The following is a 25561-nucleotide window of genomic DNA, read 5'->3' as shown; positions in this document are numbered from 1 at the left end:
ACATAACTGCATTTGGTCACATCCTTTGCTACCGTTGTCTCTCCCTCCTTCCCCTTCCGCTGTTGCCTTTCACACTATCCAAATTTAAATTGGACATTTCTTGGAGACAGGGAATCTGTAAAGCGCCATGGATATTGGTGACACTGGATAGTGATGGTGATAAAGGCAATTCTATCCCATGTTCAAGCCCCACTCTTCTTACCGGAACCATCTACACTTGGAAGTAGCTAAACATTACAAAAATTCATCTGATAGTTATTTTGTTCCAGAAGTTAAAACAAAAATTCTAAAAGAGTGTTATTCCTGCCAGCAGATTTCTGAAGCCTGTGCAGCTGTCAATACAGGAACCAAAAATGCCAGGTAAGTGTCCTTAGGTTGGGGGAAGTGGGACAAGCGGAGGGGTGTGTGTGTGAAATAGCATGGCAATGTACATATCTTTTTTAAATAGGATAAAATATGATTGATATATATGCATAAATTCTGCATGTGCTAATTTAATATGTATAGATACATATGATATATAGAAATAATTATTATAACTTAAATAGAAATGCAATGCATCTCACCCTAGTCTGGACAACTGCAACTAGGTGACCTGTGTGCCAGCTCAGTCTGCTGTCCAGGTGCAAACCACTGATGGGCTTCAAGGTCCTTGCTTCCCTTCTTATGGCTGTTTATCTTCTGGACAGCCCTTCACATAGAGGACTCTTCAGAATTAGGACTGTCTTCTCCAGCCCTTCAGATATAGGTCTGCCCTCTGGCACAAAGCCACCCCACTGTGAAATCGCATGGCATCTTCCTTGTAGGTAGTAGGATTCTAAGCGTATTATCCTGCCAACCCTCAAATGATTGGTATACAGACCTATACAAAAGTCCTAAATAACTATGGACCAGGTTATCTCAAAAGCTGTCTTTCATTGACCACTAAGGACATTGAGTTTAGCAAATGGAACTCGGTTAGTTTTGCTATGGGCTGATAATTATCAGCTGTGGAAACACAGAAATGGGCTTTTTCAGTGGTAGCAGCCATGTTGTGGAAGGCCTTCCCTGCTGAAATACAAGAGACTCCATGGCATTCTGGCTCCTGAAGACATACTGTACCTGTTAAGGCAAGCATTCCCCTGAACTTGAACTTCTGATTTTATTAACTGGTTTTTTAAAACTGTTTTAATTGTCATGCTTTTTAACTGGTTTGATTTACTGTATATTTTAATTAGGGATGTTTTAATGTTCTGCTTAAATTGATACAGCGTATGTTAATTATGTATATGTTTTACAGTTGATTTTATAATTGTAAACTGCTTAGAAGTTATTTTGGCATATAAGAGGTATATAAACTTAATAATAATATATAATATAATAATACGCTTACCATTGCACTTGCTGTCAGCAGTCTTTCCCTTAAAATACTCCCGACGCATTTTCTTCCAGGATTCCAAGTCTGCAATAAGTAAGTTATATTATATTTTATGTCCCAACTAGGGACACTTGGATAGCAGCAAAAGGAGCCTCCATCTTCCAGTCGAGGCATATGAATGTATGGTTGAGAGAACAAATTAACTGCCTCATTAATGAAGGGAACAACATCAAGGCAAATATTTTAGATTTACAAGGAGCTATGAGAAACATGAAAGCTGAGCTCAAAAGGTATGTGTCAATCAATGGCATTGGATGAATCACTTATTCCAACCTGGAAACAATGATTTTAAAGGAATTGTGAACCAAACTTTTCCTGAAAACCACACAAAAATCAGTTTCACACCATAAAACTACATTGACTGTTGTTTTCTCCTGCTGGTGGCTGTAACCAGGAGTGCTTTTGCCCAGTTTAGGCTGGTGGTGCACCAGCTACTTCCTTTTCTGGAAAAGTCAGGACTTGCCACACACATCTGGATTGCATCCAGTAGTGGCCTATGTAATGGGGCAGAGTGTGCTCCCAAGTCTAGTATTGCGGCAGCCTAGGTGTACAGGACTGGGCTGGGGCAGGGGAGCAGCAAAGGTGGGAATGCACAGATGCACCAGAAGGAGCAGTGGATTGATTCCACTAGTGTGCCCCCATAGTCCAGACCTCGCCACCACCTGACCCTGCCTCAGGCCCATCCAGGTAAGCTGCAGCAACACTGATGCCAGGAGGATGGCTCCACCCCACCACATGGGCCATTAGTAACTACATCCAAATAGATTTCCAGGAAATGGTCTATTTGTGGGAGGCTACCTTCAGGGATAAAGTGCATTTCAGGGATAAAGTAAGTATTCAACGCAGGGTTGGATGAGTACTCCATCTCAAATTACAGGAAGTGGAATCAAAATGGGTACAGCACAACCTGCATGGGTTCCTGGCCTGCCCCACCTGTTCCTTTTGTCCCTCAAGGTAAAAGAGACAGAAGAGCCTCGCCTTAATGGGAGTCTGTAGCAGTCAGAGGGGGGCTCCAGTGATGATGGCAGAACCTGATAATCCTCTCCAGCAGGAAATGACACATTTGAGTGTCTTGCCCCCATCATTCCCTTTGGGAAAAGATGCTTTTGCATCATGTCCTGATGAAGTTGCTGGAGCTCTCCTCTGACTACTACCCACTATCCCTTTCCCTACAGGAGGCTTTTATTTTCCTTGAAGGAGGGAGAGGACATAGCAGCAGGTGGAGGGCTGGCATTGCAGCCTTGGATCATTAAACACTCGAGGGGCATACATAATTTGGACAGCAAGCATTTTGGTGCTTGCCCAACACCGGCTGCCTTTGAAAAGTGTCTGGGAACTTCAGATGGTACAAATATGAAGAATGATAGCCATAGCCCAGTTCTCAGTAATGGAATATCTCTCTTATACCACTTTCATCAGTTCCTGATTTGTTTCCACGGACAATTCAAAGTGCTGGTCTTAACTTTTAAAGCCAATTATTGCTGTTGTTATTATTATTTCCCTGGACCATTCACAGGATAAAGCAAGCTGAAGAGACAATCACTTCCTTAGAAACAGAGATTGAAGCAGCAAACAAAAATCAGCAAGAACAGACTGTGACGGCATCTTTAGAGGAACAGTATCTTAAAAAGCTGGTAGGCAAAAGAAATATGCCTGCTCAAAGTTTTTTTTTTAAAATGAATACACATTGCATGGCATTCTTAAAACAACAACACCTAAGGATCTGTTGGCTAGATCAACACTAGAGGGTGATGTTATTTTTCAATCATTTAAGGAAAAAAAACCCAATCCTTATTGGTTCAGGACATTTACTAGGATGGTCTTTTCTGTTGATTCAATAACCTCCTACAACAGCCTTCATCAAGCTGATGTCCTCCAGATGTTTTGGACTATAACTTCCATCAGCCCCAAGCAATGATCTGGAGAGCACCAGCTTGGCAAAGGCTGCCCTACAATATTAATATCAAAAGAAAAGTTTGTTGCATTTCTATAGCTTGAATGCTGATATGTAGTTCCTGTTTGTACTCTATAGGCCTTCAGTCAATATAGATTCTATTCTATAGTCCACACCAGGTATATACTTATTTGCATACATGATGCTTGGAATAACTTATTCAAATTTGATTAATGTGAATGTGAGGCTCAGTTCCTCCAACTAAGGAGCCGCTGTAAAAGCAATAATCTGGAGGCTTTTCCATATTGTGGGCCATCTGTGAACACCTCTTTGCCATGTGGATCCTCTGGTTTTCCACACACCATCATAAACCAGAAAAGAGGGAGAGCTGCAGCATAAGGCACTTGCCTTTGTTGTAACATCTGCCAAGGCTAGCATTTAGCATTGGAGAAATATTAGATAGTTAGGACTTGGACTTTGAGTTGCATGAGGAGCTTCACTGAGGATTTTCTTAGTTTGTAGGTAATTGTTGCAGCGTTTTTGTCTGCAGCCCAGAGTCAGGTACTGTATATATAATTCTTCACAACTAACTGCAACAATCTCTTACCCTCACAGGAGAGGGACAATGAAAATTTACACTTGAGAATCTTCATGTTTTCTGAGAAGGTGTGTAGCTAATCAGCTAGGTTTCCTCTGTATTTCTTATCTGCACTATATTTTATCTTTTCCAGTATTTATGAATGTGCTGTAGGTATATGTGTTAAGACAGCTGGAACTCCCACACATAATATAATTCACAATTACCTCATCAATATAAAGCCACTGAAGGTGAATTGAGAGATGGAAAAATGAACATAGGTTGAGTTGTGAGCCAGATTTTTGATGAACCATTCACACCTATAGTGGTTAGTGGGGGAGGCAGAGGTGCTTATCTGACCTCCCATCATTGGTGTTGCTGTGCTTACTGGGAGGGAGAGGGATGAGGCAACTCAGAGGTTGGCATGATGCAAACACACTTGGAGGAGAACTGGATTGGCTCTGCTGGTGCATTTACACTGTGGTGCCCTCCACTTCCCGACTCTCTTCCTCCTGGTAAGTGCAGCGATGCCAGTGATGGGATGTCAGGTAATACTGACACCCTTCCCTGCCGACCACTACTGATTCACAGATTATATCACATGTCAGCTCTGCATGGGCCCACTCAACCCACATTCTCAACATGCCAGTTTGGTCACATGGATCAGCCCCTCCATTTGGGCTGATGCAGAATAACTGCATCAAATTTCCACTTGGAAGTGTGATGGGAATTGACACTATTGCATTAGTGTTTGTTCACTCATGTCAAAAGAATTTCCTTTTTAAAAATGTAATGCATCTGTTATCTCCTCACTGCTCGAGTTTCTTTATTGTATGCCTGTGTTGGCAGCACTAAAGCCTTTATAAAGTGGGCATGAAACAGCGTTCATTATCTGAATATCTCACTTGTATGCTCTCTTCTTGTAGAAGTCAGTGTTGTGCCTGAAGCATTAGACTTTGACAGATTGCAGTTCTGTTCACCGCATAGCTTTGCAGTTACTCTTTAATTTCTACTGGCAAAAATATTAGTGTTATTTAATAAACACTATTCTACTCAATCATTGTGAAATTAACATCTAAAGCCAAACCAAACATGGCGAGGGAGATCCTTAATTGAGATTTATTTTTATTTTTATTTTGCTAATAAATAGCCCTACTGGGATTTAGGAATATAGGAAGCTGCTGATACAAAGTCAGATTATTGGTCTATCTAGCTCAGTACGCTGACTGGCAGTGGCTCTCCAGGATTTCAGACAGGAGTGTCTTGTACACACTTAGAGGTACAAGGGGTTAAACCTGGGACATTCTGCAGACAAAAGTGGCACTGTACCACTGAGCTACATGGCTTCTCTTACTTCTTTGAAGTCAATGGATATGGTCTGTTTAAGACAGAGTGCTGTTCCTGCCATGACATTTCCCCATTATAACTCCAACCCCCTAAAGCTGCTGTTGGCTACATTGATAGAAAAGGCTACTAATTATTAAAACAAACAAAAAAGGAGTTCCATGATGAGAATCACCAGTGTCATATCTGGCTTGGCCTCTGAACACCAAGGTTGTAACAAAAGAGCAAAAAAGACTTGGTGGGCTGGCCAGTGCATATTAGTGAGACTGAATACAAGTATATCTATGCTTTTGTGCCCAAAACCAGAGTTCAGCATTGACGGCATCCAGGAAGATCAACCAGCAGAGTTACCTACAGCTCTGCTGTCATGTCAATAAACTACGAGTGAGTAAATTTAAAACCAGAATAGAAGAAAATTTAGGTGCTTGCCCATGCGGAGGAGTAAGGTTCAATGAAGTACTCGCTGGAGTTAATGCAAACTATAGCTCTTTTAGATAGGGGACAATGGACAATTGTGAAAATTAGATACTCATGAAAATTGTCCAGAACATGTGATACAGTGTTTGTGAAGATGGGAAATCTGTGGGGTACATTGGGAGGTTTCACACATCTCTGTTTTGGTTATCTTAGCATTCCCTGATTATATGGAACTGAAGAAAGATGGTCCTTTGCTAAACTGTGCTAAAGTCTTCGGGATCTGCACACCAGCACCTGGGTATGATGACTGTAGGGTGGCCACGTAAAAAAGATGGCAGGGCTGTATTTCCAAAATGTGGTCAGGCCATTTTCATTTTGTAACACTGCAGATCTTTAAGGTTATGGGTGCAGTCTAAACCTTCCCTCTCACTGGATGACCTGTATGGAGTGGTGGGGCCACTGCAGCATCTGCAGCTCTGTTGCTATCAGAGGACAGAGTGGAAGGTGGGAGTGCAGAAGATCACCAGCCTAGAGCTGATATGGGAAGACGGCCCAATACCAATGTGTGATGGTAGTGAGATCAGCTTGGGATCCAACATATCCTGGACAGGTTCAGGCCCTCCCTGCCTCCTGAAGGCTCTCTTTTGGAAGCCTCTGCTGGTTACCTCTGGTGGGGATCCTGCTAATGGCACTCCCATCTGTCTGCATGTTCATCAGGTGGAACGGTGGTAGCCCAGCTTAACCAGCAGAGCTGGATGTAGGGCCACCTCCACCCAATCCAACCCCTGCTCCAGCCTAAAGGAGGTTTGGATTGCTCCATCATCGTCGTCATCAGTCCAATATGTTTTGGAGAGTTTAAAAAAGCTTCGTGTAAAACTCTCTAAATATATGTATATATATATATTTCATACATTTTGGCGATCTCGTGGATTTCAGGTAAGATGCACAATCTTGTGACAATGTCTCTGATATGAGCCCCATTGAAATGAATGAAAGTATGGAACTGTAGTCTTGCAAGGCTCCTATTTCTTTTCACTGAGGATTGTACTAATTATGTTCTTGATTCAATTATGCCAAATAATGTATGTCTATTTCTCTTGACCAGAGTTGAAAAGTCATACATTCATTTGCATGTAATGCATGAGATGTTTCCAAATGAGGATTATTACTATTACTATTACTATTACTATTATTATTACTATTATTATTACTATTATTATTATTATTATTATTATTATTATTTAGAGAGAGCTCCAGGAATGCAAACTGACCTGTGGTGAAGAAGATGAAGTTTTTACAAAGGTAAATTTAATTAACATATACATGGGACAAACCCCAACCAAAGCTAAGCACTTCTAAGTCCCATTGATTTCAGCTAACTCTCCTATTGAAATCAACTAGGCTTTAACATGCATAATTGTGCCACTGGGTTTATTTACTTTTTTATGTTCCACCTTTCCTCCAAGGAGCTCAAGGTGGCATACACTGGTCTCCCCATGTTATCCTCATAATTACCCTGTGACGTACATTAGGTTGAGAGACAGTGACTGGCTCAAGATCAGCCAGTGAGCGTCATGATTGTGTTGGGAATGGAATGTGAACCTTGGTCTCCCAGGTCCCAGTCCAACACTGTGACCACTACAGCACCACTTCTTAAGATGTTTTAAGACGTCTTTAACTTTTTGTCCCTTGTTTCCCCCTGGCAGGGCAGGGGAGAAATTTAATAAATAATACTAATTCATCACACTGTATGAACTACAAGCCCTATTTTCCCCAGGGAGAAGTACTTCAATGTCACTTCCTTCTGCTATTTTCAGAACCTTCATCTGTCTGCTACCTTAACCCCTTCCCCAAATGGAAGCACTTTTTTCCATTTATGCAAGGGCAGGAGGTGGTGGAAGGCTGGCATTAATCAGACCCTCTTTCTTTTTGAATGCTCAACCCCCCCAAAGGTTTTCAAAATAAACAATAAAAGGGACTGATTGATTTTCAAGGTGAACACCAGGATGCCTGATCATGCCTACTGTCTCTGCTCTGTCCCCTGACACTTCCCCAGGTAGTGGCCAATGAAATATGCATTCTAACATGTATGGTGCACCTAGAATTCCTATGATTACACTAGGTAAGGATCGTAATTGTGCTCAACAAGAATCCAAGGCAAGGAGCATTAGAAGGACGTGGAAAGAAAGTAAGAAAGACAAGACATATGCTTCTTTTCCAGATGAAACACCAAATCCGGGAACTAGAAGAGTATATACAAGAATACCAAGTGAAAATACAGGTATCTGTGTGAAATGCTGAACTGTTCATGGACAGTAAGGAAACCAGCACCTGCCTATTTTAGTTGCAATGCTGAACACACTTACAAAGGACTTGATAATCACTATGAAATAAAGGCAAATGAGTGAATGAGATATGCAGTCTGCCTGCGTCCTATGCAGGTTTTTTGAGAAGTAAGTCCCATGGCATTCATGCATAGGATCACAGCCCTAACAGCTGAAAACTCTTCCTAGGGCTGTGCCGATTGTGCTCCAGCAAATGTCGGGGTGAATAAAAGGAGGCTGGTTTAGTGCTGTTCATAGCTCTAGCTATGAAAGACACAGATATGAAAAAGCGACTTTTTTCTAAATAATAGTAACATTGTCAGACACCCAGTCGGAATTGGCTATGTGATTCCACTGAGGACAACTGAAGATAATCTGTAGTCTGGGCAATACTTCCTCACACTGCCTCACTCTAATCTAGCTTAATTTTCCATCTGTGACCTCACACAGCCAAATTTATTATATGGACCAGTCGGAATGGCTATGTAACAATATCCGTGTTACTACAATGAAGGGCTATTTTTAAACAAAAATGGCAGCAAATCTGCTGCTGATTAGAGCTGACACGTCCATAGGATAGTGTTGCTACCACCATATGAAAACTAGGTGTGGGGGGAGAGAGCAGTACACCTGAATATGTGTCAGGTGTGGTAGAAAGATCTGTCAGTTTCTCATTTTTGCAATCTGAAATTCAGTTCACATTTCTGCAGCAATTTGTAATCTTATTTTATTTTAAATCTTCATGAAAGTTCTTCAGCATTTTAGTAAGCATTTCACCCAATAAACACATTTTTGTATGCAGTTTTGACTAGTGTACACATTTTGCAAGCAATTTCTCCTAATACAATGTATTTTTGTATGTTATTTTCACTAATATAATTCATTTTTATGCACACTTTCCCCTAATATATGCATTTTTGTAAACATTGGTTGGAGACCTGCATTGCAAAATTTAGATGTGCAGACTTCGAAGGAGGGTTGTGTTTTGGTTCTCATATTGTTTTTGAAAAGTGCACATTTGATAGATTCAGCTTTAAGTGTGAACTGAACCAAATGTCTCCTCCCCCATCCCTAGTGTCAAGAGAATAGTGTACTTTCTTGCTACAGTGCTTCTCCCATGCCTACAAAAAACCCATGAACAAGACCTCCAAAAATTAAAGGAGAAATACCCAAGAGGAAATTGTTGTTAATATCTTTCCCCCATGCAGGCAATATTGGCTCAGCCCTGCTGTTTCTTCTGCAACATGCAAAGTGGAAACTTGTACACAGGCCTGGTATTAGCAGGCGGCCAGGTTGGGCACTGGCCAAGGGCCCCTGGGGCTGGGAGGGTGGAGCTCCTGCTCCACAATCTCTGCCAGCATCAAGTCACAGGCAGGGCCCTTGGGCACAAGCCTGCCCCAGCGCTCCCCTTCTGTGATTCATGGCAGGATCGCTGGGTGGATTGCACGCCCCCCCCATTCCCTTGCTTAACCTACCTTGTTCTGTGATTGCACATGCAGCGCTGGCCTTAACAAAGATGGCGGCCAAGGTTTCCCTAAGGGGCTGAAGCCTCTGCTGCCGTCTTGGTTCATGGCAGGGATGTGCGTATGCAGCATGCATGCGTGCCATCAGCCAAGATGGCGGCACGGGCTTCAGCCCCTTAGGGAAACCTCAGCTGCCATCTTTGTTAAGGGCAGTGCTGTGTGTGCAACTGCAGAACAAGGTAGGTTAAGCAAAGGAATGGCGGGCGCTCCAAAGCTCTCACCATGTGATCTGTGGCAGGGGAGCAGAGGGGCCCCTCGGGGGCCCCTGTAGCCCCAGGGGCACTCGGGCCAGTGCCCCACCTTTAGAACCGGCCCTGGTCACAGGGCTTGATCACAAAGCATGACAGGACAGTGGGGCAGATTATGGAGCAGCAGCTCCACTCTCCCAGGTGACACCCCACCACACACGCATACACAGCTGGTGTGCACTTAAATATGCCTGGTCACACCACCTCTTGCATTGCTGCACCAGCACTGTGCACACATGCCTGCCATAACCCAAGATGGTGGCAGGAATGTCAACATGCCCCCCCATGACATCTTGAGTGATGGCAGGCATGCACGCATAGCACTGACATGGCAATGCAAGAGGTGATGTGGCTGGGTGTATTTAAATGTGGGTGTGCAGGGGGCAGGGCCCAACCCTGCTTGTACATCACCTCTCTGGAGAGGTACATGAACTCTACATAGATGTGAAAATTGCACACCTTTCTGTCAGCGACAGCTATGGGTCCCTACTTCAAGCATCATACAAAACATATATGTGCATGGATGACTTGCTTTTCCTCTCTTGGTACATAGTAGTGATATTCAAGTTCCCCTGCCCATATTCCAACAGTTTCCTGTCAGTAGTTGTTAACCCCAAAAGCTCCCAGAGCTCAGTGAGTTGGCCATGACCAATGAGCAATCTTAACAGCAAAGCTTCTTCAGTGCAGATCCTCCATACTTTCTGTGGAAATTTTAAAAATTAATTTAAAAATTATGCATGGTGTGGAGAAAGTGGATAGAGAAATGCTTTTGGCTATCCCTGGAACATATCACAAAATTGCTTTAGGTTTTGATCTGTGTGGAGTATCCTGTATGATATCTCTGGGGGTGGGGGAGGAAGAACTTGAAGGGGACTTGAAGGGGACTTGCTGATTATTTTGCTTTCAGGTTCTTCAGGACAGAGAGAAAGCCCTGCAGGGTGAGCTGTCGGCTGTTGCGAAAGACAAGGCTCGGTAAGACTCCTCTATGAGTCGAATACTTTCTGTAGCCATTGTCATATCTTGAAGCATGTCAGACAAATCAAAATCATGGTAATTCTGCTAGGGAGGAATATGACTTTGACCTGTGGTGTATGTACTACTGCTGAGTGAAAGAGACGAGGGAATAGCTGCAGTATTTTATTTTAAGACTGCAAGTGGTCAAGGAAACAGCAGGTTCATATCATTTTTCCAAGCTCCATTTGATGAGGCTGTGTCAGGTGTTGACTCTGAAGTGAGTAGTCAGTAGAAGCCTAATAACCAAGACAAGATGCTGATGGCATTGCACTCTTACAAAATGTAAAACCAGGCCAGCACCCTCCTCACGCAGCTTTGGACCCATGTCCTGCGGTCTGAATCCAGAAAGTTTGTTCTTCTGCCCTCCACAAAGCATGTTTTAATCCCAACCTTTTCAGTTGGCTTGGTGTAGTGGTTAGAGTGTTGGACTATGACCAGGGAGACCAGGGCTCGAATCCCCACAGAGCCATGAAGCTCACTGGGTGACCTTGGGCCAGTCACTGCCTCTCAGCCTCAGAGGAAGGCAATGCTAAACCACCTCTGAATACTGCTTACCATGAAAACCCTATTCATAGGGTTGCCATAATTCGGGATTGACTTGAAGGCAGTCCATTTCCATTTTGCTCAACATGATTGGCTTATTTCACCTCTGTAGTTTCACACATGTATCACATAGTCTGAAGTTATCTTAATTTTGGCTAGGTCATGACTTGGATTCAGTTACATCTGGCCAGGCACTCTGTTCTTCCCCAACCCTGCTTTTCCTTGACCATGGACTCCATTGTCTGCATCCCTGATGCCCACCGACAGGCTACAAGTGGTGACTCTATCAGATCACATCTCAAGGCTGCCCTCATAAATGCACTACCATTTACATGCACATTGGTATATGTCTCAGGAAAATACAACATATGATAAGGAAGCAGTTTGCTTTGTGCTGAGGGAACAAAATGCCATTATAGAAGTAAGTTGGAGAAAGTGCTTCTTTTGTGAAAGAAAACTATATGGCTCCACAGAAAGCCCACTTATGGACCATCTTTGTCATAAGGTATTTCCAATGTCCTCTTCCTTATTCTCCAAACAACCTGGCTATCATTTAGTCATCTGGCTCTTTAGAGTTCACTTCAGTGCAAAGCAGTCAGTAATTGATTTTATATATGATGAAATAGCTGCTAGAAAGCTTGATTTACTTATTGAACACTGTTAGTCATTATCTGGAGAATAATAAATTCCTAATTTTCAGGAGTATTATGTACTTCTACATAATAGCCCAAGTGAAAGAACCCATAGAGAACCCTAATCTTACATCCTAGAGAACATTCCCATATTAGGAATTTAATAGGAAGTCTATTTCTCCATGTGTTAAACTATTATATATGTACTTAGTCACATGCCGGAATAGGGGAACACGGGATAGATGCATTATATCCATCCCATGTTCCGGGTCTGCTCAGGTGCTGGAGGTGGTCTCGGCTGTATGGGCATTGTCCCCAGAATTGTTAGTGCTGGGTGACTTTAACGTGCATGCTGAGGCCACTCTCACTGGAGCCCCTCGGGATTTCCTGGAAACCATGGCTTCCTGGGAACTGCACCTTAGTAATACTGGGCCCACCCATGTAGCCGGTCATGCTCTCGACCTTGTATTTGTCCTGGCAGAGGAGAGAAGTGGTCTGAAGTTGGGAGTGGTTCATTCCACCCCTGTGTCATGGTCAGATCACTATCTGGTAAACATGGACTTCTCGATGCCATGCCCCCTCCGCAGGGGTGAAGGACCTCTTAGAATGGTCCACCCCAGGCGCCTGATGGATCCGGATGGATTCCTGACTGCGCTAGGGGAGTTGGAACCTGCTGAAGGTTGCCTGGTCGAAACCCTGGTGAAGGAGTGGAATGATGGGATCACCAGGGCATTAGACCGGGTGGCTCCGAAACGTCCTCTCCCGCTGAATAGAACTCAACTAGCACCATGGTATACACTGCGGTTGCGTAGTTTGAGACAGGAGGTGAGACGACTAGAGCGCCTGTGGCGGAAATCTCGCTCCGAAGATGTCCGGACACAGGTTAGAGCAGCAGTAGCTGCCTACCAAGTGGCAATAAAGGCAGGAAAGAAGGCTTTCTTTGCTGCCTCTATTGCGTCTGCAGAGTGCTGTCCCAGGAGGCTGTTCCAGGTGGTCCGAAGCCTGGTCGGTTCAGTTGCTCAGGAACCCTTGGAACAGTCAAAGGCCTCCTGTGATATATTAGCAAAGCACTTCGCTGACAAAATCGAACACTTACGGAGCTCGATCCCATGCGCCGTGGATACAGTGGATGAACCAGAGTTGGCCCGTTGCATGCCGGTAAGTTGGGATCGGTTTCAGCTTCTCCCTTCTGAGGATGTGGACAAGGTGCTTTCATCTGTGAAGCCTACCACTTGTCTAACTGATCCTTGCCCATCGTGGCTCCTTATGAGCTGCAGAGAGAAATTGGGCGAGGGGATCAAGGCGGTGGTAAACGCTTCCTTGAAAGAGGATGTGATGCCATCAGCCTTCAAGGAGGCAATTGTAAAGCCCATCCTGAAGAAGCCCTCCTTGGATCCCCAAGTTTTCAATAACTTCCGCCCAATTTCGAACCTACCATTTTTGGGCAAGGTCATTGAGCAAGTGGTGGCCAACCAGTTGTCAACACACTTGGATGAAACGGATTACTTGGATCCATAGCAATCGGGTTTCAGGACTGGTCACGGAACTGAAACAGCCTTGGTCGCTCTGGTAGATGATTTGAGGAGGGCATTAGATAGGGGAGAATTCACCTTTCTTGTCCTCCTCGATATCTCAGCGGCTTTTGATACTGTCGACCACGGTATCCTTTTACATCGCCTGGAGGGATTGGGAATTGGAGGCACTGTATTACAGTGGTTCCGTTCCTTTCTCTCCGATAGGTACCAACAAGTAGCATTGGGGGAGGAGGTTTCAGACCCTTGGCCTCTCAATTGTGGTGTGCCACAGGGCTCTATCCTCTCTCCCATGCTATTTAATATTTATATGAAGCCGCTGGGGACAATCATCAGGAGATTTGGGCTGCAGTGTCACCAATATGCAGATGACACTCAGCTCTATCTTTCGTTTAAATCTTCACCAGAGTTGGCTGTGGAGACCTTGTCCAAGTGCCTGGAATCCGTGAGTGGATGGATGGGAAGGAACAAGCTGAAGCTGAACCCCGATAAGACCGAGGTGCTACTTGTGGGGGACAAAAGAAGGTTGGGAGATGTTGACCTGAAGTTCAATGGGGTGAGTTTACCCCTGAAGGACCAGGTCCGCAGCCTTGGGGTTGTACTTGACTCCAGGCTGTTCATGGAGGCTCAGATTTCGGCGGTGAGCCGGGCAGCCTGGTATCAACTACACCTCATACGAAGGCTGCAACCCTACCTTCCTGCTCATCAGCTCCCCCTGGTAGTACACGCCCTGGTCACCTCTCGTTTGGACTACTGTAATGCGCTCTACGTGGGGTTACCCTTGAAAACGGTCTGGAAATTACAACTTATACAAAATGCGGCGGCTCGACTACTTACGAATAGTCGCCGCCGGGATCACATCACACCAGTGTTGTTCGATCTACACTGGCTTCCAGTTGTTTTCCGGGCCCAATTCAAGGTGTTGGTATTAACCTTTAAAGCCCTATACGGTCTCGGCCCAGTTTATCTTACGGAGCGCCTTCAACGCCACCAATTATGCCGCCCGACAAGATCAGCCACTCAAGGCCTTCTCTCAATCCCGCCGACAAAAACAGCTAGATTGGCGGGTACAAGAGAGAGGGCATTCTCAGTGGCGGCCCCCACTCTCTGGAACTCCCTCCCACAAGATCTCCGGCACGCCTCTTCCCTAAATGTATTCCGTAAAGCCTTAAAGACCTGGCTCTTTCAACAGGCCTTTGGGATCTCCGGGGAAGGTTAATTACTGTGACTGAAATGCCTCCTACCCTGTTTTAATATTGTTGCTGCTGTATTATTCTCATACTGTTTTTTATTGTATTATTGTATTTTATCTCATTGTGTTTTAACTGTTTTGTACGTCGCCTAGAGTGGCCTTTGGCCAGATAGGCGACACAGAAATTAAATTTATTATTATTATTATTAGCTTCCCAAGAGAAAGCCTTTTAATCTTCTCTTTTTCATTCAATGATTTGATGCTGAGCCAAGCATTGCACTTAGATTTACATACCACAAAACAATATATTTGTATGCCATGTTAAATCATCCAATTCTCAGTCATTAAAGTGGAATTTATTATCATGTATTAAATACATATCATGTATTACAAAGATGAGGAAATCCACCCTTTGTCACATTTTAGCCAAACCATGCTTTTAATGTGGATTAGTTATTGTTTTTAACTACCTTGTGATACTTACAAAGTGATCTTCAGTCATTCTTGGATTTTGCACCAATATGATAACCTTGACTCTACGTCTATTGTATATGGTGTTGGTGTATTATATCAAAATAACTTTGGGTGGTATTTAATGCTAGTCCTACTCAGAGTAAACCCATTAAAATTAATAGACTTGACAAACTTAGGTTCATTAATTTCAATAAGTCTACTCTGAGTAGGACTTAGCTAATACAATTCTATGTATCGCATTGGGGATAGATGGCTCAGTTCATTTCTAGTTTGTGTCAATTTCACATATGTTTATTCATAATCTGCTAATTTTTTTATTATAATCCATACAAAAGCCCATTTAAAACATGTATATATGTGTGTACTTAAATGCATACTTTATCACAAAATATTATTTAAATATGTATCTTGTTTCAATGTCAGAATTTCAAAACATTTTATGCTAATACATACATTTTGGTATGTTATTTGAGCTGAAAACGGAAGTGCAAAATTTGGAGCAGTGCAAAATCTGAAAGATTCTGATCTGTGTTCTGATCTGTGTATTAGTCCTGGGGATGCAAATTAGGTCACATCACTTAAAAATGTGGATGAAATAAAATTTTCTTCCATCCATATGTCACATAATACATGGCCCTGTCATATAGTGTTGACTAGACTTGGAGGCTGAAAGCTCCCTCAGAGAGACCCAGAATCAGGCTCGTTCATGTGTACTACAATATTTTCTGTTAGTGGGGTGGGGTGGGGTTGAGTTGGAACTGTTCTTTTATATGTACTACTTGTGTATCTTAGGTTAAGACCATTGCTATAATATAGAGAGGCAGAACAGCTGCTACAAAATCTGTCAATAATCCAGGTTTTTCTTATTATTTCAGACATCAGATCAAGTTCCCAGGCAAGTTTTTGAACCTTCACCCAAAGAGCTTGATGTATGAAATAGCCAGGGCTGAACTGGTCAGTAACCTTTATACCAAATAAAGAGAAAGCTATCTGGTCAGTCTTGTGAGCACAAATTTTAGTTCATCAATCAATAATAATAATAAAAGGTTCTGATTTTATGTTATACCTAAAGTTAGCCCAATTATTGCAACTGAACCCAGAACCTCTGGACAACAGCTGCTGCTGCTGCTTGTGTTGTGATGTGGAAGTAGATGCAAGGCTGTTTCATAGCTTCTGTAAGGGAGGGCTGAAGATGTTGTATGATATTTATTTATTTATTTATTACATTTATATACTGCCCCATAGCCGAAGCTGTCTGGATGGTTTACAGCAATTAAAAACAAAAATATACAAATTTTAAAACACAAGAAACAATTTAAAAACACAATATTTTAAATAAAATTAAAAACAATTTAAAAACACATGCTAAACACATGATGTGGCTAACTCAAAAGGGCTGTTGCGTCATCAACTCACAACATACGTTAGCGATGCTTTGAAATTATTCTCCTCTTAAGTTAGCCAAGAGGAATGTGCTGTCCTAAAAACAAGTTCTGGCTTACCAGTCTGATGCTATCTGCTGCAGTGGTCCACTCTACCCACAATCTTGTACAAGGGCTCCAGCGCCACTCCAGACGAATGTTTTGTTACTTCCTTTTTGGTTTGTGACCCATTTTTAGTCTCTGTGCCAGTGTTCCACGAAAGGCCCTCCATAGCATAGGTGTGTCGCACAAGAGACATTTCAAGGCTTTTGACGGCTGCAAGTCATTACGGCTATTATATGCTACCTCCAGGATCAGAGGCAGCATGCCTCTGAATACCAGTTGCTGGGAAACAGCCATGGGAAGGACTATGGTCCTCATGTCTTGCTTGTGGGTTTCCCATAGGCATCTTGCTGGCCACTGTAGGAAACACAATGCTGGATTAAAAATAGGCCTGTAGTCTGATCCGGGCAAGGGCTGTTCTTACCATATGTAGTAGGGGTGTGCACTGGATTCAGCTGAGGCCCAGTTGGGCTCATTTGGATCTTTTGGGACTTCGGCCAAGACAGCCACTGATTGGCTACAGGTCGTATGGCTGAGAGTGACCTGGGGCTGGTGGGGCATCAGGAAGGAAGAAGAGGTAGGCATAAACTGGGAAGGCCCAATGCCATGGCTCTCATTCCTGCCTGAGCGTTGCTTCACAGGATCACTGCTTCTGCTCATCAGCTGATGGCAAGAGGCAGTGATCCTGCAGGATGCAGGTTCTAGTTTGCAAAGCAGCACCACACAGGATCGCTGCCTCCATTCAACAATTGTTGAATGGAGGCAGCAATCCTGCGGGTTGTGGCTGCTGGTTTGCAAGCGGCTTTCCTTCCTTGCAAAGCAGCACCATGCAGGATGCACTTTCCTGTGGAACAGCCACTTGCAAAACAGTACCCCCAGGGTCAGTGCCAAAGGGAGGCCAGGTTGGGCCCTGGCTAAGGGACCCTGTGACCCAGAGGGGCCTCTGAAAGGCCCCTCCTTAGGGTGGGAGGGTGGTGCTCCCATTTCATGATCCACAGCAGCATTGGGTTCTGCAACCCGACCCTGCCACGGATTGTGGAGAGGGAGCTCCTAGGCACCTCCCCAATACAGAGAGTGCAGGCTTCAATAAGCCTACATGTACACACCACCTACCTCTCCTGTCAGTGTGAATGCCATGTGCACTATGCACACATGCCTGCCATCACCCAAGAGGGTGGTGGGGGCTTCTCTAAGGGCTAATGCCCCCACTGCCATCTTGGTTGATAGTAGCCATGCGTGCGATGTGCATACATCATTCACATGACACAAGAGGTAGGTGGGGCACCTGTATGGGGTGGTGTTGGGCTACGGCACCATGGGCCTGGGGCAGGCTGGTGCCCAAGGGCCCATTCATGCCTGATGCCAGCGCTGAGTACCTCACAGAATTGATCCCTGCTCTCGGTTGGGAGGGGGAAAGGGGACACAATGTCTTCTTCCTCCACCCCCACTCTCAGCTGCATGTTTAATTTGTTGTGTTTTTTACAGTAATTAAACATTAGCCCCACTCCCTGAAATTATTTGTCACTGGCTATGAGGAGGGGTGAGAGCCAGTGTGGTATAGTGGATAAGGTGTTGGACTATGACCAGGGAGACCAGGGTTTGAATCCCCACACAGCCATGAAGCGCACTGGGTGATCTTGGGCCAGTCACTGCCTCTCAGCCTCAGAGGAAGGCAACGGTAAACCACTTCTGAATACTGCTTACCATGAACACCCTATTCATAGGGTCACCATAAGTTGGGATCGACTTGAAGGCAGTCCATTTCCATTTTCATGAGGAGGGGCAGGTGGCCCCCAGGTTGACCCAGGGTGGGTCAGCCTGATCCCGCCCCTCTGAAATTGGAGCCACTAGGTGGATCAGGGGGCTGTGCCCAGTCCTTATACATCACAAGTGCTTAAAATGGCCATAGATGCTGCTCTAGGTGTCATGGTACAAACTTGTGCTTGCCCGACAACAGCTAAAACAGTGTTTTAAGATCATGGTGTAATTCAGCAGGATAGATATTCTGGTGACAGATAGATTACAGTATGGCTAACCAGTGCCATTTTCCTCACTTCGTTTTTGAGATTCACACAAATAAGAACTTTAAAACCTTCGGTAATGGACTGTTTGAGTCCCTTGTTCATGTGCTACTACAAGTGCTACATTAAAAAAAAACACCACCCTTTCATCTTTCTTTTTACCCACAGGAAGAAAAAATGCGAAGGGAAGAAAAATCTGTGAAAAAACAGCTTTGTGGTGGTAGGTTAGTGAAGAGCGTGTTTACTATTTGTTATTGTCTTTCCATTCCAAAAGAAAACAAAACCATAAATGTATAGTAAGCAGATATTTGTAGCAACAGAAATCTGTCTCGTACACGTACAATGGGGTTTTATTTCATACAATCAAAATAATCTTTGCAGAGAGTTCATCTCCATTATTTATGGGGAGACTGGCTGAGATTTTCTCTAGCATTTTCAGAAGACCATTTCCTTGATTAACTAGTTATGACACCAAACTCCAAAACATAACCAGAATCCAGTGGTAGATTTTCACTTTCACCCATGACAGTATAACTATTCCAAACAATACTAGCATTTACCAAGTCCAGTGAGATTCTGTTACAGATTTGGAAGCTTCATCAACTTCAAAACTGGGAAAGGCCCCACTGATGGGGGGGAAGGGACAGGAAGAAACTCCAAGTGCTTGAAATTAGATTTTTTAGAAAATAACAATTCTCATCAAATGCATTGCTGTTTAAAAATGTGTCCCCAGTTTATTCTGAAAAATAAATCTTACTTCAAGCACATCAAGTTTCTTCCCCCCAAAACATCATTGGTATTATATGACGAGCCACATATGTCCAACACAGATGTAGAGCGATTATATAATTCGAACACATTAGCTTACAATGTCAATGAAGTCCCAGGTACCACTGAAATGCAATGGATACTGATAAGTTTGATAGAAGAATTGGCCTGTGGAATCTGAGATAGATCACATTTGAGAAGTTCAGTAGAATGTAGAAAAAAGAATCCTCTTCTACCAAAAATTTCCTCAGAAGTTCAGCAGGTCTGCCATTTTTAAACTTGGCAGTAAAGGCACTCTGAAATTAAAGTTTTGATTTTTTATTTAGACGGGAAATAATTTAAAGGAAAAAATAACCACTAGAAGTGATTTCACTTCTATAGTTAGCAACATTCAGCAAATGTAATGAAATGGAAACGGGGAATAATGTGGAAAAATATACCAAGAGACAAGAAAACGGAGAAAGCAGAAGGAAGGAAAGGGTTTTTTTGGATTGGTTTGGGGCATGTAGTTTTTTAAAGTCAGTGTTGATGTTGCTAAATAGTGAACATCGGCAAATACATACGAATGCATTAACATTGCAAATAAGTAACAGTGAGTCCCATCCACCACCACCATTGAGATATATGGCAGATGCACTGATGTGTGGCTGACCTGTTTTTTAAATGGTTGTTTTTAATATTAAAGGTCCATAGCTCAGAGGAAGGACCATAGTTCTGTGGTAGCAGAGCATCTGAATGGGGAAGGTCCCTGGCATCTCCAAGGAGGCTGGGAGAGAATCCTGTCTAAAATTCTGGAGAGCCATTGCCAGACATTGTAGACAATACTGAGCTAGATGGACCAATGTTCCAGCTCAGTATAAGACAGCTTCCTATGTCCCTATGTCCCTACCAGTTTTCTGATGTGGATTAATTAATAGGCAGAAGTGAGAAAATACACACTTTTCCCCTCTCAAGACATATGGAAGGTGTTATTAGGTATGTTCAGGAATTTGGCAGGACACACTAACTCTCAAACTGTAGTAGACAAAGGCAGGGGTGCAAATACAAGTTCTATTCCCAGCATCCCCAGGTGTGCAATCTCTTGTTTAGACCTCAGAAGAGGGTTTTTAAGCACAAACATGCTTACAAACCTCTCCATGATCAGTAACGTTCTGTTTCACGACTCCCAACTGTCACAGCTGGTTCAGAGGATATACATGCTAGCCAGCTCTCAGAGAGCTAAGAGGAGTTTGCCAGCAGATTTCGGCAAAGGACACCTCTAACAAAAAATAAATCTTGTAGTACGCACCGTATACCAGTGGGACTCTCCTGTTTACCTTCAAGGTGGACAAAGCACAGGGCATTCCAATACAAGTAGGGGAAAAAAGATACAAAAGGTAATAGAGACTATGGATGGAAAGGACACTCTATTGGTGGTGACCTGCAAGATGTGTGCAATGTTTGTTTTCTTGCCTAAGAACAACATGGTGTACATGTGCAGTAAGTGCAAGCTGGTGGCACTGTTGGAAGAAAAAGTGAGAGGCCTAGAGTAGCAGTGGCCACACTTAAGAGTATAAGAGAGATGATGCACAGTTATAATGCACATGTGGAATACTTGGCTCAGCAATATTATATGCGAGAAGAATCTTGGGATTGTTGTTGATCACAAGCTAAATATGAGCAAACAGTGCAATATGTCTGCAAAAAGGCAAATGCCATTTTAGGCCATATTAACAGACATATAGTTTCCAAATCACGTGAATTATTAGTTCCCCTCTATTCAGCACTGGTCAACTTGAGTGCTGCATCCAGTTCTGGGCACTGCTCTTTAAGAAGGATGCAGACAAACTGGAACGGGTTCAGAGGAGGGCAATAAGAATGATTGGAGGTCTGGAAAGAAAGCCCTATGAGGAGATACTAAAAGAACTGGGCATGTTTAGCCTTGAGAAGAGAAGACTGAGGGGAGATGTGACAGCACTCTTCAAATAGTTGAAAGGTTGTCACACAGAGGAGGGCCAGGATCTCTTTTTGATCATCCCAGAGTCCAGGACAAGGTATAGGAAGCCAGATTTAGACATCAGGAAAAACCTCTCAACTGTTAGAGCAATACAATGATGAAACCAATTGCCTAGGGAGGTGGTGGGCTGTCCAACACTGAAGGCATTCAAGGTGCAGCTGGACAGCCACCTGTCGGGTATGCTTTAAGCTGGATTCATGCACTAATCAGGGGGTTGGACATGATGGCCTTATAGCTACTATTCTATGATTCTATGAACTCTACATATCCGAATTCTTGATAATGGAAAGCACACTCAACAGAACATACATGGAAACCCCTTTTAGACCTTTTCATTAAAGTGTTCAGTTAGTTGGAGATGAGCAAAATGTCTGTCTGAAACCCAGGAAAGCTTTTGCAAGTCTAAGAAGATAACACTGAGCTAGATTGACTGAGCATATGTCAGGTTCATATTTATTTATTTATTTATTTATTTATTTATTTATTTATGTTATTATACTTGTATAGCGCCCCATAGCCGAAGCTCTCTGGGCGGTTTACAGTAACTAAAAACATTAAAACAAATACAATTTAAAACAGATCTTATAAAAACAATTTAAAACACAATTTAAAAATTAAACAGTATAAAACACATATATATCCACCTGCAGGACTTGCCCTATCATTAGGCACAGTGAGACAGCTGCCTCAGGTGGCAATTGCTGAGGGGCAACAGTGAGATGTTGGAGCTGTGTGTGCCACATAGCTTGTCTTAAGTATAGAAGTGAAATTCAGCTGTCAGTCCAGACACTTCAGTATATGGAATGAGGGGTGACATCTTGTCATTTGCCTCAGGGCAGCAAAATATTTTGGAACAGCTCTGTCCAACTGCTTTTCCCAGGTGTGCTACTCCGCATCTTCTATGTATCAGGTTCATTCAAGATGTATGAAAGATGGGGGACATTGCCAGACTCTTGGGAGATGTTTGTAAGCAGGCATGTAATTGGGCATGGAGGATGCAAGAATGGATGGAGTAGTGAAGCATGTTGTTAGTCATCATCTCTAAAGCATGTTTCTGAAGTGCTTAATGTTGTATTCCCCATGCTATTACTCTGCATTTAGCAGGAAGGGATGTGTTTTACCACATACACACTACAGTGAACCAATGCCTCTGCTTATCACTGTTCAGGCACTAGGAAGTCCTCAACCCCCTATGTATCTTTATGTTTTTAAAGAGCACAGCTATGGGCTGATCCCCTATACCCTGTTAGTCTCTAGGGTAAATTCCACTGCCACCATATGTTACTGTTTCAACCTTTGTTTATCATTTGCCAACTTGTATGTTCTTTGTGATAGCTACCAACATGCCAGGCATGTTGTTAAACCAAACAAATTTCTTTCACAACAGATATGAATATAAACATGAGTACTTAAATTGAGATTCTCAAGCAAGTGGTTACAGATGAATATTCTTTCGTTCTTATGAGCCTGAATCCTAGCAAGAAGGAGGTGTATGGGTTGGTGGTTCCTGAGTTTGAATAATTGGTCAATTGCCTGCTTTGGATGGGTTGTACTGTACCACGTATGCCAGAATGTCTGGATCCGCATCTCCAGTGATGATGTGTCCAAAGTGTGTGAATTGTTCTAAGGCAAAGCCACAGGAACAGTGGCTTGAGTTGATGGAAAGAGCAAGTTCATAGTCTGGGGGTGCTCCTGGATCCATCTTTGTCACTAGAGGCCCTGGTGACCTCAGTGGCTAAGAGTGCCTTTTACCATCTTTGGTTGGTGAGGCAGCTGCAACCATTTCTGGACTGGGATAGCCTGACCCCCTGTTGTCCATGCACAGATAACCTCCAGGCTGGATTACTGTAATGCTGCCCTTGAGGTTGGTCTGGAAGCTGCAGCTGGTGCAAAATGCAGCGGCACAACTGCTCACTCACTGAGGCAGGGTATTGTCAACATGTTACCCTATTGCTGAAAGAATTGTACTGGCTGCCAATTAGCTGCCAGGCCAAGTTCAAGGTTCTGGTTTTGGTGTACAAAGCCCTATGCAGCTTAGGAGCAGGATACCTGAAAGATCATCTTACCCCAGTCAATCACTGGGTTCTACAGGTGAGGGCCTCCTGCAGATATCATCTATCAGGAGGTCCATTCTGCACAACATAGGAAGCAGACCTTTAGTGTTGTGGCACCAACACTTTGGAATTTGCTCTCCTTAAATATTAGACAGGTATCATCTCTGTTATCTTTTTGGTGCTGACTGAAGACTTCCTCTTTCAACAAGCCTTTTAAGTAGAGACCTTATCCTAGTCTGCGTCTGTGTTGGAATTGCTTTTTAACATGTTTTCCAAGCTTTTTTTAAACGATGTTTATAAAGCTGTTTTGTTTTAATGTTCTTAAAGATACTTGTTTTAATATGTTTTAAAGTTTTGTTTTTAAGATGTTTTAGAGTGCTTGTAGTGCTTTTTGTTTGTTGCCCTGGGCTCCTTCCAGGAGGAAAGGCAGGATACAAATTTAATAAATAAATAAAATTCCCTCAACCAACACACAGCATTCACAAACATTCCAACTCATTCACATCCCTCCCTTCACCCTCTACTTAGTATATATATCTCCTAATACAAATCCATATCAACATATTTTACAGCATATAACAAACATCACACTTAACAATTATTCTCAAACCTTTATAACAGCCCAGTGAAGTAGGTTAGACTGAGTGACAGATACGGACTTGGCCTACATTTTTTCAATAAGCGTAATGGTTGTGGGGGTTTGAATGTGGTTCTGCTGCTTTCAAATCAGACATACTGGCCACTGCACCGTACTGGATATGAAGGAGTCAGATGTTTGATTGTCTTCTTCATCTAAAGCTATATTGATATCAGATATTTAAATGGTTTTCTGTATATGTTGCATTTTCCTCATTTCCTTTGAGGAAGAGCCTGTGACAGCCCTTTTCCAAGCCCAAGTGAGTACAACCAGGTCCATTCCCCTAGTTATGTTCTCCCCTCACCGGAGCTTGCTGTCCCACCCCACCTGCCTTTTGTAACCCTTTTTAAAGTTACTGACAGCCTATGAGGTGACTCTCCTAAAATAGGAGTAAACAAATGAGTGAAGTTTGTTTCTGTAAATGCATGACCAGTACCAGGTGGGTTCTAGGGATAATATAACTTGCATTCCCACAGCATTCAAGAGATTCAGACAGTAATGTAAAACAAAGAGGAAAATATTTATTTTAAATCAAGGACTTATGTAGGACAAGCATGTATAGCTGGCATATAAGCATGATGCTTCTCAACCAGCACCCAACTCTCTGTCTCCCTCTCTCTAAAACCCCCAACTCATGTGACTTGTTTACCTGACAAAAACCATACCTTTACACTCTTCCCCCCTTCTGAACATTCCACTTGCAGGATTGGCTAATGACAAAAAGGGGCAGAACCTAGCCCTGTCATTCAGTGGTAAAGATATGTTTTACATGCAGAAAGCCCCAGGTTCAATCTCTGGCATCTCCAGTAGGGCTAGGAGAGACCCCGGCCTGAAACCCTGGAGGGCCACTGCCAGTCAGTGTAGCCAAAATTGAGCTAGATGGACCAATGGTCTGACTTGGTATAAAGCAGCTTCCTCTGTTCCTCATCTGTAACTGGAATGCAATGTGAATGTTAATTGGCGTGAATGTATGTTCTTTCTCACCCCAAATGGATTTCTTCCACTTAAATGCATTAACAAAACCAGCAATCATAATGTGCTAGATAATATGAAAGAGGGCCCAGGGGTGATTTTAGAGTCATTTTGCCATCAATAACAGCCCAAGGTACTCTCTGGTCTGAATGACAACCTTTTGCAAGCCACTTATGGACTCATTTTGCCCCATTACCAGATTGCCACTCAGGCCTAAGAGAGGACTATTTCACCCTGCCATGTCTTTATAAACTGTAGGTCTCTATTTTCTTATTTCATAGGACAAAGGTCACCTGGGTCTTGATAGTTTTGTGGCATTTGGCTGGTGTCCTGCTGGTGATTCTCTTGACCTTGCTTCTGGTTGCCCTCTTCATCCTCAGTGCCTGCCTTTCCAATCACTCAGTGACAGAGGCGTATCAGCGGCCCGTGTGGCAGTTCCTGGACTATTACTTTCAACCATATATGCAACTATACAGTACTGGCATCTTACCAAAGTGA

At 43.2% G+C, this 25561-nt stretch overlaps 1 protein-coding gene across 1 annotated transcript; it reads left to right on the top strand.

The window, feature by feature from the left end:
- Window positions 1–178: 178 nt before the first annotated feature.
- LOC133389686 (uncharacterized) lies at window positions 179–25561 on the top strand. The gene is made up of 10 exons (XM_061637713.1): window positions 179–360; window positions 1483–1647; window positions 2934–3051; window positions 3927–3977; window positions 6895–6951; window positions 7871–7930; window positions 10652–10716; window positions 16007–16085; window positions 18805–18860; window positions 25345–25561. Exons 1-10 carry the CDS (start codon window positions 179–181, stop codon window positions 25559–25561), a joined length of 1050 nt encoding a protein of 349 aa, XP_061493697.1.

This window comes from Rhineura floridana, chromosome 7, assembly GCF_030035675.1.
Source record: "Rhineura floridana isolate rRhiFlo1 chromosome 7, rRhiFlo1.hap2, whole genome shotgun sequence".
NCBI classification, from domain to species: domain Eukaryota; kingdom Metazoa; phylum Chordata; class Lepidosauria; order Squamata; family Rhineuridae; genus Rhineura; species Rhineura floridana.
This window is presented reverse-complemented; position numbering and strand designations above follow the sequence as displayed.

Excerpts from the sequence above, each read along its gene's own strand:
- LOC133389686 (XM_061637713.1), top strand. The coding sequence starts at position 179 with ATGTTCAAGCCCCACTCTTCTTACCGGAACCATCTACACTTGGAAGTA. Across the intron at positions 10,717-16,006 it reads GTTGCGAAAGACAAGGCTCG|ACATCAGATCAAGTTCCCAG; the intron begins GTAAGACTCCTC and ends TTATTATTTCAG. Across the intron at positions 18,861-25,344 it reads AAACAGCTTTGTGGTGGTAG|GACAAAGGTCACCTGGGTCT; the intron begins GTTAGTGAAGAG and ends CTTATTTCATAG.